At 45.7% G+C, this 17681-nt stretch overlaps 1 protein-coding gene across 9 annotated transcripts in view; it reads right to left on the reverse strand.

Annotated features, from left to right (window-relative positions):
* Positions 1–938: 938 nt before the first annotated feature.
* LOC126999936 (uncharacterized) overlaps positions 939–17681 on the reverse strand; it is a 29437-nt gene continuing 12694 nt past the window's right edge. For all 9 annotated transcript variants that reach the window (XM_050863113.1, XM_050863111.1, XM_050863116.1 and 6 more), the window contains exons 3-5: positions 11455–11593; positions 2717–3667; positions 939–2380 (exon numbers count right to left, since the gene is read on the reverse strand). In XM_050863113.1, the coding sequence (XP_050719070.1) occupies positions 1671–2380; positions 2717–3667; positions 11455–11593 (1800 nt within the window). In that variant the 3' untranslated portion in view covers positions 939–1670. The remainder of the gene's footprint in view (positions 2381–2716; positions 3668–11454; positions 11594–17681) is intronic.

Consider the following 17681-nt stretch of genomic DNA (forward strand, 5'->3'; position numbering starts at 1 on the left):
GACGGGCTGTGGCCGAACACCATCCAGGCCCCTCAAGCAAGCCTGCCGGCGCTATAGGCGTAGACATAAAAAAAATAAAAAAAAGGATACAGCCCACTAACACCCACATGACAGTCTGTATACTCGTTAATTTCGACTAGTTCGTTTGCAAAAGCCTATAATTTGATGGTATCCCAAGAAAAAAAGAATATTAGCACCAGCACTTCTGTACACATAATGATTGCAGTCAGCTGGTGTGCAGGAGCCTGTGTCGAGAATATACCACTATGAAATACAGCGTGTTAGCAGGAAAATTGCATTCTATTTACTGGTAGATTCTGCTGGCTAGATGGCGTGCTGCAACCTGTCTGAATATATTAAAAGCACCAACCGACGAATTTTTAGTATTCAGGGATGCCATCATGGGCGTATTGGCTCCCTAGAATTTATGGACTGCGAGAAGATGATCATTATACAAAACTGGGACGCAATACCTGTAATTTCCCTTCGTTAGTAACCACGTGATGCTGCTCCGAAGCTCTCCTCTCACGCTTCCTTCAGGGCGGTCAGAGGCGGCCACTCTTGCCTCACCTGTGTACGTGTTTCTCACCTGTGTTCGCTCCCCCTGGTTAGTGGAGAAACGAAATTATAATGTGACACCTGGTGCGCATACGTCGCGTGCTCACTTTCACTTGTCTTTTTTTCTCCTCTTTTCTCACATGCCATATCCTGCTGTATTTGTTGCTGTTTTTTTGTTGTTGTTGATGGTGATGCATTTGCTGTTGCTGTTCTTGTTCTCGTTCTTGTTCTCGTTCTTGTTCTTCTAGTAACTCTATATCCTTTGCCTCCTCCTCCTCCTCTTCCTCTACTGATGCTCACTAGAACACACGACCACTTGGCAAAATAACATAAGTATGGAGTGTTGCATGCATTGACTTAAACAGGAATAAAGGGCTGAGTGAACTAGGAAGGTGTTTTATTTTGGAACAACAAATACGATGGTAATAAATACATACACTCTACGTTAAGAAAAATATTGCACGACCAGCCTCTGATGACTGTAGGGATGAGGGATGAGAAGAGGATTTGTTACGGAAACTGGAACCTCAAGGCATATGGTTGTGTGTGTGTGTGTGTGTGTGTGTGTGTGTGTGTGTGTGTGTGTGTGTGTGTGTGTGTTGCAGAACATGAAACACAGAGCACTTAAGGAGAGAATGAAAGGTGATGATGTTTGAAATTCTGTTAGTGCTCTTGGGCGCGCGTATGTATGTATGTGTGTTTGATGGTGTTCTTTTTTTTTCTGTGTGTGTGTATTTGTTGCTAAAGAATTACCATCAGAAATATATGCTTTGATATAATGAAATGCCGCTTAGTAATGGAGGAAACACGAACACACGAAAGTAACGCCAAGGAACAACATTAAATTAAGACAACAACAAAAATCCTCTATCACACCTACAAACAAGATAAAAACTAATCTAACATTTCTTTTTACAATATATTTTACTTTGATCTATTTTTTTAATATTCTCGATTTGGTACACTACTAGTTTAAAGCTCCAGGTAAGAGGTAAAGCTATTCAAGCACGCGACTACGGTAATAGGACGTGGGGCAAGGTATGGGCGGGCGGGGGGGGGGGGGGTTAGGGTCTAGGTATTTAGGGTGAGATGCGAGACCAATCCCACGGGCGCTACCTTTTGGCGGGTTGGTCTTGCTCACTCACTCTCCTCTCCTTGTGGTCAGTGCTGTCGTCAATAATTTGTATATCCTCTTCTCCCTCCTCCTCTTCCTCTCTAGCCACCTTCCTACCCACTTCCGCATCCGTATTCGTACTCTTCGTCTCTGGGTTTTCCTCCTTTGTTGGTGTTTCTTTGCACTGGTTTGGCGTTGAAGTATCTTCCTGCGAGGCGTTGCTTCTGGGCGAGTGAAGCAAATCGTCGAGGAAAAATCGTGTGTATGTGTGTGTCTTTGAGGTTTTGGTTGATACATTTCTTGTATCTCCGGATGGGAGCGAGGGGGAGGTAGGTGCTGCTGGGGATGAAGGGCGGGATGGGGTTGAAGAATGGCTTTTGTTACCTAGCAGTGGTCTGGCGCGGATTGAAGCAATGTCTGGGGAAAGGCAGTCATCTTGCCTTTGTGCTGGTGAGGGTGAGGTGTCGTGTGGCTCTGAGGAGGTGACTGAAGGCGGTGTGTGGGCCGTGGGTGAGGCAGACGACGGCGAGGATGAGGGAGGCGGTGACGGAGAGGTGGTGCGTGAGGGCGTCGGTAGAGGTGAGATGTTTGAAGCCTGAGAAGAGGAGGGAGTCAGGAAGGATGTTGTTGGCGTGGTTGGTGGCGACGCCAAGGCCGAGGAGACGTTGTTGGTCGCCGACATGAATGGATGTTCGTTCCTTTTCACTTCTGTTTAGGAAAGACATAATAGAATTACCTTTATGTCCTTGAAGACAAATAAGTTTATCATATATATTTTGTATGATCATTTCAGATACATGAATCTATCTCATTCAGCTTAAGCAGTTTTATTTATTTTTTCTTTCATTGCTAGTCACCTTTTTATACATTAAAAGTCATGCAATGCTACCGTAGAATATCTTTTGTACTTACATTGGAAAACTACATATTCACACACACACACACACACACACACACACACGTTAAGCACTGCATGATAACTACTTCTGAGTGGTAAGTGCTTGTCATGGACACACGGCCACAAGGCCCACTTTGTGTTTGTACCTGCGTGCAGAAGGGCGTGGTTTCGCAGGTTGGTGAGCTTGCTGAAGCCCTTGCCGCAGATGGAGCACTTGTGGGGCCACTGGCCGTTGTGGACGAACATGTGGGAGCGCAGGTCGCCTGGGGTGGGGAAGGAGCGCGTGCACAGCGAGCACTTGTGAGGCTTCTCCTTGACGTGCGTCATCTTGTGGTAGTAGAGGTTGGAGGAGGCGGTGAACCGCTTGCCGCACACGCCGCACTGGTGGGGCTTCTCGCCGCTGTGGATGCGCCGGTGAGTGTTAAGGGACGAGCTGGTGGAGAAGCCTTTGCCGCACACGTCGCACGCGTGCGGCTTCTCCCCTGTGTGGGTCCGCATGTGCCGCTTGAGCAGCGACGGCCGATCAAAAGCTTTGCCGCACTCCGAGCACGGCAGCATCGTCCGTTCCCGCCGCTTGGTGGGAGTTATGGCTAGGTGCACCTCGCTGGGTCTTGCCGCAGAGACCATGGACACGCTGGTCGGCGGCGGGTAGCCAATACTTGTGCTGGGGGCCGCCTCACGTGTGTGTGGAGGCAGGTTCAGGGAAAAAGAAGACCTTCCGGCCGCCTCCACCTCCCGGTGGAACACGTTGGACTCTGCTTTCCGGAAAGGGAAGAAGGAAGAACCGACAGAGGCCATCGTGGAGGTCGGTGAAGGTGGCGAGGGAGAGCGACGGGGTGAGAGCTCTTGTGGTTTCCGTTTGGATCCTCCTCTTCTAAAGTCGAAGGGAGGAGAAGGCGGTGAGGTGAGGAGGGAGCGTGAGAGATCCAGGGGCGCCTCCGACATGATGGAGTCCATCGTGCGGCGGTACAGAGAGGACCGGAGAAGGGAGAGGGCGGGCAGCAGTAGCGAGTCCTCCCCGCCCACCTCTGGCAGCAGCAGCGCCACCAGCCGCTCGCCGGGCGACACCTCCCGCACCACCTCGAACACCACCGAGCCTGCCGGGAGAAAAGAGAACTTAGACACACACACACACACACACACACACACTCGCACCCTCACCCTCCACAAACACACACACACACACACACACACACACACACACACACACAGCAACATCCAAACAACTTTAATGTGTGGACGGCCTCACCCTTGGGCGTTTCTCGCGGCAGGCAATGCTCTGCAACAAAACTCGCCAACGTTAAAACAGGCGTGCAGGATGTGGCTGGTCGGCCGCGTCAGTCTGTGGCTCGTCCTGACCACTTGAGTTTAGATTCAGTTCACGGCAGTATTTTTACAGACCCTATTATGTTGCCTGAATGACTACGTTGCTTTTTTGTTAAAATATACGCGCTAAATAAACGAAAGAAAGCGTATAGAGTAAAAGAAACCAACAAGACCATCTGTACTAAAAAAAAAAACATCATTCCGCTCCCATCTTCTTGTCTTTGTAATGCCGATAATCCTGTTTCCTTTTTCCTCCGCCGACTTTTTCTGCCGCTTGATAACGGGAAAATGACTCTGATTTCCTGGCACCACCGAGACTAACACTTCCTGCCGCGGCTAAAGATTTTCTGGGGGTTAAAAAGGCTCGCGGTGGGCAAACTCGCGGCTTCCGTGGCCCCCGGGTGTTAGCGGGCGAAGGGAGGAAGGGAAGGAGGGAGAGGAAGGTGGGTAGGTCGTTAGGGTTGTAGGAAGGAAGAGAGAGAAGTGAGAGTTAAGTATAAAGTTGGAGAAAGGATGGAGATGTGGAGATGTGGAAAAGGAGGTGAATGGGGGAGCGTTAAGGAGACGATAAAGGTGGGTAGGTGGTTAGGATTGTAGGAAGGCAGAGAGAGAAGAGAGTTAAATATAAAGTTGGAGAAAGGATGGAGATGTGATGTGGAAAAGGAGGGTGAATAAATAGCACATGGGAGCGTTAAGAAGACGATAAAAAGTCAGAATGAGCGGTAGTATATAGTAAATAGAGGGAAAGCATAACACATATTAACAAGAAAAATGGATGGAGGGGAAGAGGGGATGAAATTAATAAAAAAAGATGAAAAGAAAGGAGAGGGAGAAGAAAATAGTAGCATGTAAAGGGGGATAATGACAGGCAAAATATAAACAGAAAAAGCTTGATGGAGACAAAAAAAGGGAGTGGTAACAGAGGTATATAGTAGTTTGTGAAAGGCAAGACGGATGACAAGGAGAGAGCTGAAGGGGTGGAGGGTGAAGAGGAAGGAGGCGTAGTGAGGCAGGGGCAGGAGGAAAAGAGTGAAGAAGCGTGAGTGCCCCCGAGGATGTTAATAAGGGTGGAAGAAAGAAGAACCAAAAGTCGCATTATGCATGAAGAAAGACGGGCCATTGAGGAGAAGGAGGAGGAGGAGGAGGACGAGACGAACGAGGAGGACGTAGAGGAAAAAGAACAGGATGATAAGGAAGAGGAATGAGGAAACAGAGGAAGGAGTCGAACCAAATCACTCCAATACTAGAAAAGGCACTGGATCTTAAGGCTGAAAACACGTCAAAGCTACGAAAACAAGAGTTGAGAAAAAGAGAAAACCAGAGATAATTTGAGAAAGTAGAGGAGAGAGCACAGAATAAAGAAGACAAGGAGAGGGTGAAATGCAAGAGGAGATGGGACAGGTGATGTTTAGGTGACCACAGGAAGACAGAAAGAAGAGGAGATAGCAAAGAGAAGAGTGAAGATATAGAAAGAACCAAAGAAAATGTGAGAGAGTAAAAATAAAATGAAGAAAAAGACAAAGAGAGAGTAAAATGCAAGAGGAGATGGGAGAGGTGATGTTTAGTGACCACAGGAAGACAGAAAGAAGAGGAGATAGCAAAGAGAAGAGTGAAGATATAGACAGAACCAAAGAGAATGTGAGAGAGTAAAAATAAAATGAAGAAAAAGACAAAGAGAGTAAAATGCAAGAGGAGATGGAAGAGATGAGGTTTGGGTGACCGCAGGAACTCGGATGCTGCGGCTCGGAAGGCGGAGGGGTAGTCGGGCCCTGCAGTACGCCGCGACATGTGGCGGGATTAAGACGAATTGACAATGATTCCAGGCAGACAACGCGGAGTGCCGGCGGCGGGAACACGGCGGCCATTTATATCGGCATGAACGAGGCCCAGAGCAGGAGGAGGAGGAGGAGGAGGAACAGAAGCAGGAGCAAGAACAGGAGGAGGAGGAGGAGGAGGAGGAGGAGGTGGTGGTGGGAAACAGGAGGAGGAGATGAAGAGAGAGAGAGAGAGAGAGAGAGAGAGAGAGAGAGAGAGAGAGAGAGAGAGAGAGAGAGAGAGTGAGAGAGAGAGACTCTCTCTCTCTCTTAACATTCATGCATGACTCCTGGAGGGGGTTACAAAAGGACGAGTATGATAATGCTAGGAATTCATCAACGCATCTTCACTTATCAGGAGTGAATGTTAACGTACTGGGTTTTTCTATTAATTCTGTATGCATGTGTATGTGTGTATATTTATTAGAGACTTTCCAGTTTATGATGGTGTTCAGTATGTATGGAGATTTTCAGTTAATTACGTTATGGTAATACAGCCTCTTTCCGAAGGTAAATGCAGTGACGATTTCTGTTTGCTACTGCAGGTTCAGAAAGAAACGTCATTGACCTGCACGGCTAATTGAAGATGTAATGAATGTAGCTGATGGAACGACCTTCATCACCGAATCGAAAAACAAACTTTACACATCGTCAGCTGATACAGGCTGTCGTGTGGATAGTCGGATAAATGTGAAATATGCGTGGTAATGTCTCCTGTGTGAGAAATAAATATGATGCTGCAGCCAGTATCCAGTATATGACAGCAACCACAAGAAAAAAAGTAATCAAAGAAAGACAGACATAAACTGTCAAGTAGAAATGAACAAACGGAGACGAAAAAGACTCAGACAGCGAGAGGGGCAGACAAGACAGATGTCCAGACAGACACTAAATAGAGAGTGTGTGGTGAGGAGACGGTGAGGGCGAGGCGGAGGTTGGAGAGGGACTGAAGACAGGAGGAGGATGGGGAGATGAGGTAGAGAGGGAAAAGGAGGGTAGAGGGGAGAAGACAGAGTGCCGCACCAAAGACCGTCCCCCGTTTGCGGTCTGCGGTTGGGGTGACTCTTTTAGAGCATCCTGAGGTCATAGGTGTTTGCGGTCTGCGGTTTATGTCTGCGCTAATGGAGCTCTGAGTGTCGCCCCCTCCTCCTCGTGCCTCGTGGGCCTCCCCGCCGTCCTAGGGTGACCAGATGGGGCTTTTCCTTCTGCTTTATTGCCGCCCTAGCCATGGGATTAGATTAACATTTTGTCACACCACCCTGGGCCGCGCTGCGAGGCCGCCGCGGGAACGGCCAACCCGGTGGGAGTGGCGCCGCTTGTCCCCCGTGTCTCTCGTGGGCCATTATATTTGCACAACCTAAAGGATGCAATTAGATATGCTTTATGAGGGTCTTGCCTTATACGTGCCGCGGACTTACCACGGCAGCAGGTCGTGGGGAAAGTTAAAAATGTGACGAATGTGTGTGTGTGTGTGTGTGTGTGTGTGTGTGTGTGTGTGTGTGTGTGTGTGTGTGTGTGTGTGAGCGCGTTTCTAAGTGTCAGAATTTTTTTTATATATAGTGACGATGTTTGTATGGGCAATAACAGTGACGGGAAAGATATACATGTCTTATAAATATTTAATGCTTCCGTTGATCTTTCGGTTACACTCGTCATCGTCTTCGGGCTTGGTTAAATGCAGGTGTTTCTCGACCTTCCATTATATGTGTATGAGGTGCCTGCAACAAGAGCATGATGTACCCTTCGTCTTAAGGCTGCTTGCTTCTCCCTATAATTCTACTTTTCTTTTTTATTTGCGGTCATTCTTACGATCATATAATGCTTCTTGAGCCTGTGTGTTTCTATTTCTTTCATTTTTTTTCTTGTTAGTTTTGTCTTTCCGTCTGTGTCTATGTTTCAGTCAGTCAGTAAGGCACTCAGTCGTAAGTCAGCCTGTCTGTTTGTTTGTATGGCTGTTTGTCTGTGTATCTGCATGTCTGTATCTCTTTCTTTCTTTCTTTCTTCCACACGACATACGAATAACACACACACACACACACACACACACACACACACACACACAACGTATCACCCACGCGCCACCTCCTTCACACGTCTACTTCCGTCCACGTGCTCCTCACATCCTCCCACGCTTCCTGCCTCAGTCTCGTGCTCGACCGCCACACGAGGAAGTCACGGGCGCCCCTTCCCACCATTACGTGACCCGCGGGCGTGTGGCGTGCGCCGGCGCGTGGCTTATGAGGCCAAGGTGGTGATCAGGTGGCGGGAAAGGTGTTCGCGGAGCTACCTGTGTGTTTTGTGACGCTCGTAATGGTTTGGGGTAAGGCGGCTTGTTGCTCCAGAGGCGGGTGTGTGTGGGAGGACTCTGCGTGTGCATGGGGGAGGGTGGGGGGTTGGGGGGGGGGGGTTGCGCGCGTATGTGTGGGCTCATGTATTGGGATTGCTGTTCATTCTCGTTGCGTGTCGTAGATCTCTCCAGTAATTCAATATCCTTTTTGTAATTAAGGGACCAGGACTGACTGCATAATTTAGGTGTAATTGTATAAAGTCACGTTACTCGGCATCATACACGTGAAGTTCCTTGCTATGAATCCGATCTTTGTTGTATGCCATTTTGCGGTGGTTTGTATGCTTCAGGCCACTGCTGATGGTGACCCAGATTATTCCTGTACAACCTGCAGAGACTTCCACGTTGAAGGACATTTGACAGTGTTTAGATCTGATTATTTTTTCGGGGGACGATTTCGCAAGCGACTGTCGTGAGGGTCTCATTACCCACTTTGGTGTCGGTGCCCGGACCCCCGTGGCACCCCCTGGCTGCCCTACTGCGATGTTACGATTAAAGTTTGATAGAGTGGATTTTACTTCATTTTCTAAGTCGTTGGCACATATGATAAACTGAAGAGGAGGAAAAAGAAGAGCAGGAGAAAGAGGGGAAGGCGAAGGAGGAGAAAGTGGAGGAGGAGGAGGAGGAGGAGAGGGAAGAGGAGTAGGAGGAGACGGCAGGAAAGGGGGGACTGGGGATGAGAGGAGGAGGAGGAGGAGGAGGAGGAGGATGAAGATAATGACAAACACTGTCCTTTCATTACTCTTATCTTACAAGTGAGGTGACGCGGACCGCTATCAACACCACCACCACCACCGCCATCAACACCACTGCCAACACCATCAGTTTTCCATTAACACAACAGAGCTATGCCTTCACCACCACTGCCTCACTTTATTTCCTTTTGCCTCAGTTCAGTTGCAGGTCGGGGAGATAGCCTTTGCAACGGCCTCACCCTTTGCTTCCTCTTGTCTGTTCCTGGGTGGTTGTGGTCCGCCGCTTTTCCCTTTGTTTTCCAGAACTCTTGCAGAACCTGTTTCACTTTTTCATTGTCAGTGTGGTCTTCAAATAACAGTTTAGCAATCCAGTTTTCTTTGTATGGTTTCTGGAACAGAGCTTGACTTTTTTTCTCTGATGTCACTGTATAGAGGACAATAGAGAATAAAATGTCCCAGATGTATTGCCTAGTATTTAAACGCCTTCAAGAGGGGAGTATCAAAACACCTATCCGACCCATTTTAAGTTCTGAATTCTGATATTCTTATACTATCACTTGTTAGACAGCAACGGCATAGCGGACTTTTTTGCTGTATTTTTTTTTTTTATTGCCTTTGAATTGCCTCCCGTGGTCTTCGAAAACAATCATTACAGCATGCACTTCCTTTTCTCCCATGTAAGACTGGGCCACGTGCATCTCTTTGATCGCTGCAGGAAACAGTCATTGGCGCAGAACGTTCCCAGCGAGCGGTGTTTTCGTCTGGCTGCTCAAGGCGAGTCGTGGAGAGTCTGTTTATGTTGTTGGACTCTGTGATAAATTAGACGGGTTACGTCTCGTCAGATATGCCTGATTACGCCCTGAGGCAACGCTGACTGCCGGGCTGAATGCTTTGGCTTGTAGCACTAGTGAAGTTTCAGCGAGTCCGAATTTCTAAGTTAGTCGTTATTTAAGAGAGAAAGAGAGAGGTGGGGAAGGTTCACGAGAAGATAAAGATGTAACAATGGAAAGGAAATAATGAAATAAATTTGAAGAATAGAAATCTGGTGAAAAAAGAGGGAAGGAAAGAAGTAAATGATAAGAAGACTGAGATAGAATACATACAACAGGAGACTCTCGAAAGGTCAAAAGGAATAAGAGGAAAGATTATCGCGAGAGTCGTATATCGGATGGCGAAACAGGAAATAGATCAAGAGAAGAATCGTGTGACTATTGAAAAAGTATAATCACCATGGAAGAAAATAAACAATGTGCAAGAGAGAAACAAAGATAAACTGAAGGAGAAGGTTTGGGTAGGAGAAGGTGTACTGCATGGAGGTACTTAGATGGCAATTATAACTTTGAGACCGAGGGAGGGGGAGAGGGCAGCTGGAGCGGAGCCGACTGTTATTCTGGGTGGCGAGGGACGGTACGCGACACTCACTTAGCCACATATTCAGTTTATTGCGCTGAAAAACATAAATTTCTTGCATCAGAGAGATAGAGAAAGAGTGGGACGGTAATTGGAGAGGGCGAGCAGCGGTGGGAGGCGAGGGAAAAGACGCGACACTCACCTGGCAACTGCGTCAGGTGTGCAAGCCTCACGGGCCTCATTAGCAGTCAGGGGTGAGAAGAAACTTTAAACGGTGACCCAAAAACTGTGGTCGCGTGAAAAGAGCTTAGGTTTTTCGTACTTTCACCCACATTATCGCTTGACCAAAGGTAAACGATGGTACTTGAATGGGGGGTGGGGTGGGGGGTGGGGTAAAGGTAAGGGAGGGAAGAAGGAGGTGGGAAGAGAAATACAGGGAGCGTTCACGAAGAGGGGAACACGGTAATTGGTGAAAGGGCAAGAAGAGGAGGAGTAGGAGTAGGATATGGATGTTAAAGGAAGAGAAGGAGATGAGGAAAAGTGCCCCCCTCCCCCTATCACATCCCTCAAACAGCAGATGATTATCCCTTCAATATCCAACCATCTAACTACACCGATACGTTTTAAACAATTCACTTTTACATTCAAGCTTGCACGTTAACAGATACAATAAAATTAATAATAAGTAACCTTCTCATACCACCTCTTTGGATTCTTTTTAGGAGCAGCGAGTAGCGGGCTTTTTTTTATTATTGTTTCCTCTTTTTTGTGCCCTTGATCTGTCTCCTTTGTTGTAAAAAAAAAAGAGGTGCGCGACACGACTACATAGCAAAATAAACTGAGAGAGGGGAAAATAAAGTCTTGAAATGCATTAGTCGACCCTTAAAAATGTACTGAAAGGCTCCTGAAGCTGAGACATATACGGAAGTTATACCTCGTAAGTCATGGCTTGGAGGAGAAGAATAGAAGGGAAAGGCACGGTGAAATAGGGAGAGGCAGGGAAGAGCAAGGAGAAGCAGGGCAAACCGGGAAGGGACAGGATGAATCAGTAAAAGGCGAAGCGAATTGTGAAATAAACCTTAATAAACACAAGTGGAATAAAAACAGAGAGAGAGAGAGAGAGAGAGAGAGAGAGAGAGAGAGAGAGAGAGAGAGAGAGAGAGAGAGAGAGAGAGAGAGAGAGAGAGAGAGAGAGAGAGAGAGAGAGAGAGAGAGAGAGAGTCAGAGAGAGAGAGAGAGAGAGAGAGAGAGAGAGAGAGAGAGAGAGAGAGAGAGAGAGAGAACAGGAAGGAAGGAGGGAGGGAGGGGGAGGCAGGGGTCACGGGGGATCAGCTGGGGCATCTCGAACTCACCTCTGACCCTGGAGGCGACCATGTTGACCTGTGGCGTGAAGTGGAGGGCGGGAGACACGAAGCGGACCCAGTTACAGAGCCTGACCCGCCCCACTGGCCGCTGACACACCTCGTCGTAGCTCCCGTACCTCTGGCGGGGCTGTGGCAGGAGGAGGAGGAAACGTGAGTTGGAGGGGCGAGAAGGAGAAGGAGGAGGAGGAGGAGGAGGAGTAAAACGAAGAGGAGAACACGGCAATTGGTGAAAGAGCAAGGAGAAGAGGAGGAGTAGGATATTGGAGTTAAAGGAAGAGAAGGAGGAGGAGAAAAAAAAGAGGAAGAAAACGAAGAGCAAGAAGAGGAGGAGTAGGATATTGGAGTTAAAGGAAGAGAAGGAGGAAAAGGAAAAGCAAGTTAGAGTAAGAGAAGGAGAAGAAAGAGGAAGAGAATGGGAAGGAGAAAAGGAAAAAAATAGGAGGAGGTAGAGAATGAGAAGAAGGAGAAGGCGAAACAGGAGGAGGAGGAGGAGCAAGAAAGACTAAGGGAAAAGAGAATAGTGAAATAAAAAAAAGAAGCAGGAAAAGAAAATATATATTGATAAGGTAAGGAAGGAGAGAAGGAGGGAGATGATTTAGGAGGGTAAGGAAAAAAATATGGATATGGAGTAAGAAGGAGGAGGAGAAAGAGGAGGAAGAAAAGGAGGAGGAAGCATAGAAGTAAGGAGAGGGAAGTAGGCGGCTTAGTAGTTGAATAAAGACGAGAAGAAAGAGGGAAAGAGGCGTAAGAGAAGGAGAAGGAAAATCATGAGGGTGATGAAAAGGGTGAATAATCGGTAGAGTTTGTAAGGTAAAGTACAAAGCATTGATCCGTCGAAAATAAACTGTTGTTGAAAAAGTGACGTTTTCATTTAAATCAAAGGACAATGGAGGGAGGGAGGAATGGAGAGAGGTAAGGAGAGAGAGAGAGAGAGAGAGAGAGAGAGAGAGAGAGAGAGAGAGAGAGAGAGAGAGAGAGAGAGAGAGAGAGAGAGAGAGAGAGAGAGAGAGAGAGAGAGAGAGAGAGAGAGAGAGAGAGAGAGAGAGAGAATGTAATTTATGAGAAAAGTGCGAAGGGAAACGTGAGAGCAGTCCCTTCTTGTGCAAGTCGTGAGGGGCAGGTTCTCTCAATACCTTGTTACGACACTATTTTTTACTCCATTCGTTCTGTTACGCACTAATCACCGCGCCAACAGACCCAGCATTGAAGTGACATATAAAAAAATAAGTTTACAAAATTAATGAGGGACAACGAAATATATAATGAGGTTAACAGTTAAAGGACAAACCGATTGACAGACAGTATGACAGACAGATAAATAGGTGGATCGATTTTTTTTTTACAGCAAAGAAGACAGATAAAAAAAAAGAAAACAATAATGAAAGAAAGCACTTGTAGAGTGATGCAGATAATGCTGAAAATAGAGTAATTTGTTAAAGAAAATGTTTGTTGCTAAAAAGAATGAATACAAAACCAGCGAACATTTATGCTGAAAAACGCCACAAATATTAAAGCGTTCAAGATCAATTGCTATATTTTTTCTCAGGCAATCAAAGCATATCATAGAATAAAGACGCTAAATATTCTGGTTAGGACACAGCAAACAGTTAAGTATCATGAAGCAAAGTAGTAGGTCAACAAGATTCCCTTAGTTCCTTCGTCACTTAGACATGGTAATCTTATAGTCGAAGAGATTTGAGCAAGAATGGTCTCATGGGTCTTGACGTAGTGAGTGTTCGAAGCAGGTGAAGGAAAAGGGGTCGGTACTGAGTGCTGAAAGGGTGTATGATGTATGAGAGAGAGAGAGAGAGAGAGAGAGAGAGAGAGAGAGAGAGAGAGAGAGAGAGAGAGAGAGAGAGAGAGAGAGAGAGAGAGAGAGAGAGAGAGAGAGAGAGAGAGAGAGAGAGAGAGAGAGAGAGAGAGAGAGAGAGAGAGAGAGAGAGAGAGAGAGAGAGAGAGAGAGAGAGAGAGAGAGAGAGAGAGTTGTAAAATTTTATTGTATGTCTTATCCTAAAGGGCAAGGCACACGCAATAGGTGTTGGCGATGGATTGGATAGCATTTGTTTGTCTTTATATGGCTTTATATGATAGGGGAGGAGGAGAAAGCATGGTAGCATCGAAGAGCAGGCGAGAGCAAGGGTGTTAGCTTATTATAGGACTGTCTGTTTCCATGATTAATCAGTTCGTTACCAACTTCATTGATTTTCGGAACGGAGTAAAGCACTTGTTCATATATGCGGATACGTTTTGTTCAGTTGATTGTTTTCGCATTTATTACTTCTTCTGGAGATTGTTCCCGTGGCAGAAGACTTTGTTCGAGAAATAACTTCTGCCAATGTCTGTACTACATCTCCGTGATTGAATTGTTTGACCGTTGTTTCTAGTTTTCGGGTTAGATTGGGGTGCAAAAAGCTTGAAGTGATCGACATTTCAGTGGAGGAGGAGGGGAAGGAGGAAGAGGAGGAGGAGGTGGAGGGTGTGGAGGTTGTGGAGGTTATGGTATAAATGAAGGTGATCCTTGTGGTGGTGGTGGGTATGGTATAACTAAGAGTGTTAATGGCGCCATGAAGGAAAAAGGTAATGGGTTTGTGGTTATTGGGGTGACGGTGAAGTGATGGTGGTTGTCTTCTTGGTAGGGGTGATAGTCGAAGTGGCTGTCATGCTGATGGTAATATAAAGGCTATGGGGAGTCTTATTAATGTATTGTTCCTTATCAGTATGGTTATGACAGTAAAGTGATTTGTAAGGAAGTCGATCCATATGTAGATGATTAAGGCGTTCACTTCTTTTGGGGGGTGCGTCAGAGGGTCAATTTGTTTTCATCCATGCGTTCATTTAGTTATTAAGCCTGTCAGTCAGTAAATAAGTAAGAACATTTGTCATGGTAATATGCGCACCTTTACTTCATCGGCTTTTTAGTCATTCAGTCAGTAAGTAATATTGTAATAACTCAGTATCTTTTCTTTAATGAGTCGGAAGATATGAATACCCTCAAGAAACCAGTCAGTCAGATATCCAGTCACTTTCCTATGGTCAGTGAATATGATTAGTAATATGTTTAGTTCAGTTTTTGTAAGTCAGTCAGTCAGTTAATGTGCCTACGGGAAATGGATCAGTTCCAATTAGAAAGGAACACACACACACTCACACACACACACACACACACACACACACACACACACACACACACACACACACACTAATTATCCACCACCACCACCACCACTGCACATTTAGCAAACAAGTCACCTACATCATTAACTAAATATGTGCCTGGCTCCTTCTACCTTCCCTCCTGCCTCCCCTCTCTCCCCTTCCTCTTCAGCTTTCCTTCCCTCTCTCCATCCCTCCTTCCACTCCAGCAACTTGACCCATAACAGGAGGAGGAGGACGTTCGATCGATCATGCACTTTCGGGTCATTTTCATACTCGGTTCATTATGAGTCGGTGTTCTGGTGCGGGTTCGGCGACCATCCATCACGGTGACTCCAGCCCGAGGGGAGGAGGGAGGGAGGGGGGCAGGGAGGGAGGCAGGTGCTCAGCTAATGACTCCCTCGCCGAAGAAACGCGAGGTTAGCCAAGTACTACACGCCATCCCATCCCTCTCCAGCCAACCTGCGTTCTCCTCCCTCACTTTTCTGTTTTAACTATAATTTCTTTCTTTTCCGTCTTGGAGTAATGTAATTCCAGGTACGGCTCTTTCTTTACTACCTCATTATCTTATCATTTTATACATATTTTTTTTCACTTTTCTTATTCAACATTTCTTCTTCTTCTTCTTCATTTTCATCTTCGTCTTCTTCTTCGTCTTCGTCTTCGTCTTCGTCTTTGTTTTCTTCTTCGTCTTCGTTTTTGTCTTCGTCTTCGTCTTCGTCTTCGTCTTCGTTTTCGTCTTCGTCTTCGTTTTCGTCTTCGTCTTCTTCGTTTTCGTCTTCGTCTTCTTCGTTTTCGTCTTCGTCTTCGTCTTCGTTTTCGTCTTCGTCTTCGTTTTCGTCTTCTTCGTTTTCTTCTTCTTCGTTTTCGTCTTCTTCGTTCTCGTCTTCTTCGTTTTCGTCTTCTTCGTTTTGGTCCTCGTCTTCGTTTTCGTCTTCTTCGTTTTCGTCTTCTTCGTTTTCGTCATCGTCTTCTTCGTTTTCGTCTTCGTCTTCTTCGTTTTCATCGTCGTCTTCTTCGTTTTCGTCTTCGTCTTTTTCGTTTTCGTCTTCATCTTCTTCGTTTTCGTCTTCGTCTTCGTCTTCTTCGTTTTCGTCTTCGTCTTCTTCGTTTTCGTCTTCGTCTTCTTCGTTTTCGTCTTCATCTTCTTCGTTTTCGTCTTCGTCTTCGTCTTCTTCGTTTTCGTCTTCGTCTTCTTCGTTTTCGTCTTCGTCTTCTTCGTTTTCGTCTTCTTCGTTTTCGTCTTCTTCGTTTTCGTCATCGTCTTCTTCGTTTTCGTCTTCTTCGTTTTCGTCTTCTTCGTTTTCGTCTTCGTCTTCTTCGTTTTCGTCTTCGTCTTCTTCGTCTTCGTCTTCGTCTTCTTCGTTTTCGTCTTCGTCTTCTTCATTTTCGACTTCGTCCTCGTCTTCTTCGTTTTCGTCTTCGTCTTCTTCGTTTTCGTCTTCGTCTTCTTCATCTTTTTTCTTCTTCTTTGTAGACTCATAGGGAAGGTACAGCATTGAGGAAAGGGCAATAGGTGTAGGTGTGAGTTATGACTGTGCTCCTTATTTGTGTGTTCTATCCATCTATTTTCCATTCTTCTTTCTCTTGTTTGTTCCAGTTCCTTGCGTTATTTTCATTACTCCTCTTTCTTATCCTTCAGTCCATTTTTGTGAATGCTCCATCCCTACTTAAACCATTTCTTCATCCTTTTTTCCAACTTTTTTTCACCACTCTCTCCTATTCACTAGTTTATTTTGTGATGTTTCAACCGCAAGAAAACTTTTGGCTTGTGGTGTTTTTTGTGGTGTTAAGAAAGGTAGAAAACTGGGTGTCGACACTAAAACACTGGACAGTTTGCATCACGAATGGGCAAGGAAACAAGTGGAGGAAGCCATGCACGCGGCCTGTTCTTTGCATCAACAACATGTATCTGAAGGTCAGGAAGAAGAGTTTCCCTGCCCATACAGCGCACTTATAGTTTCAAGAAGTATGCCAAAGAGGATCCAAATATTTAACCACCTACGGACAATGTAACTCCTTTGCACTATATATTCAGAGTGCAATATATGATTTAATTTTATTTGCGATTAAATTTGTGTGATACTTTTTGTTATACTCTATTTTTTTCATTTATATTTATTCTACTAATTTCGTACTTGCCGAACTCCCAGCTTCAATAAATATCTACATGTTTTATTCAACACTACAAACTGTCGTCCTCTTCCTTCAGTTGCTACTTAAAGATAATTTCCATTCTTTCTTACAATTTTCTTTAACTTTCTTCGCATCTTCACTCCATTCTTCACGCGTCTTGGTCGTTCCTATACTTTAATCAACCCTTCCATTCAATCACTGCAGAACATTAATTCCCTTTTAGTTCCTTTCCTTTCCTTTCACCCTCCCGTTCCTTACTTCCTTCTGCATCCCCCAGGTACCCCTCTTTCTCTATCACCTCATTATCCTATCATTTTGCACGCATTGCTTCACTTCCATCTACTCAACATCTTTCTTCTTTTTCTTTTTTTATTTTCTTCTTCTTTTTCTTCTTTTTCTTTTTTTCTTCTTCTTCTTCTTCTTCTTCTTCTTCTTCTTCTTCTTCTTCTTCTTCTTCTTCTTTTTCTTCTGCTTCTGCTTCTGCTTCTGCTTCTGCTTTTTCTTTTTCTTTTGCTTCTGCTTCTTCGATGGTCCGTGAAGTGTATGTGGCCTCTAAAAAAAACTGATCTCCATTTCCATTAGGTTCCACTTGGGCCGAGGACTTGAGAATATCTGTTTGCCTTGGCGAGCAGATGGACCACGGGGGTAGTTAGAGCTACTAAAGGGCAGCGTTGAGGAGGGAAAAAAGCAAATACTGGAGCTGTAAATGAAGTGAAGAAGTGATTTTGTCTCGGCTTTGAAGGAAATTAATTGAGGGGCTCAGCAGAATGGTTGCACTTCCTCTGGCTTCGGTAGTGGGCTGGTTATTTGATTGCTGAATGATCGTGTGAATATAGTGTTGCGTTTTCTCTTTTTACTTTTTCTTTTATTTGTTGATGGCGTTGACGTTGTGGAGGGGGAAGGGGAATGATATCACTGCCTTGTCT

This window comes from Eriocheir sinensis, chromosome 17, assembly GCF_024679095.1.
Source record: "Eriocheir sinensis breed Jianghai 21 chromosome 17, ASM2467909v1, whole genome shotgun sequence".
NCBI classification, from domain to species: Eukaryota; Metazoa; Arthropoda; class Malacostraca; order Decapoda; family Varunidae; genus Eriocheir; species Eriocheir sinensis.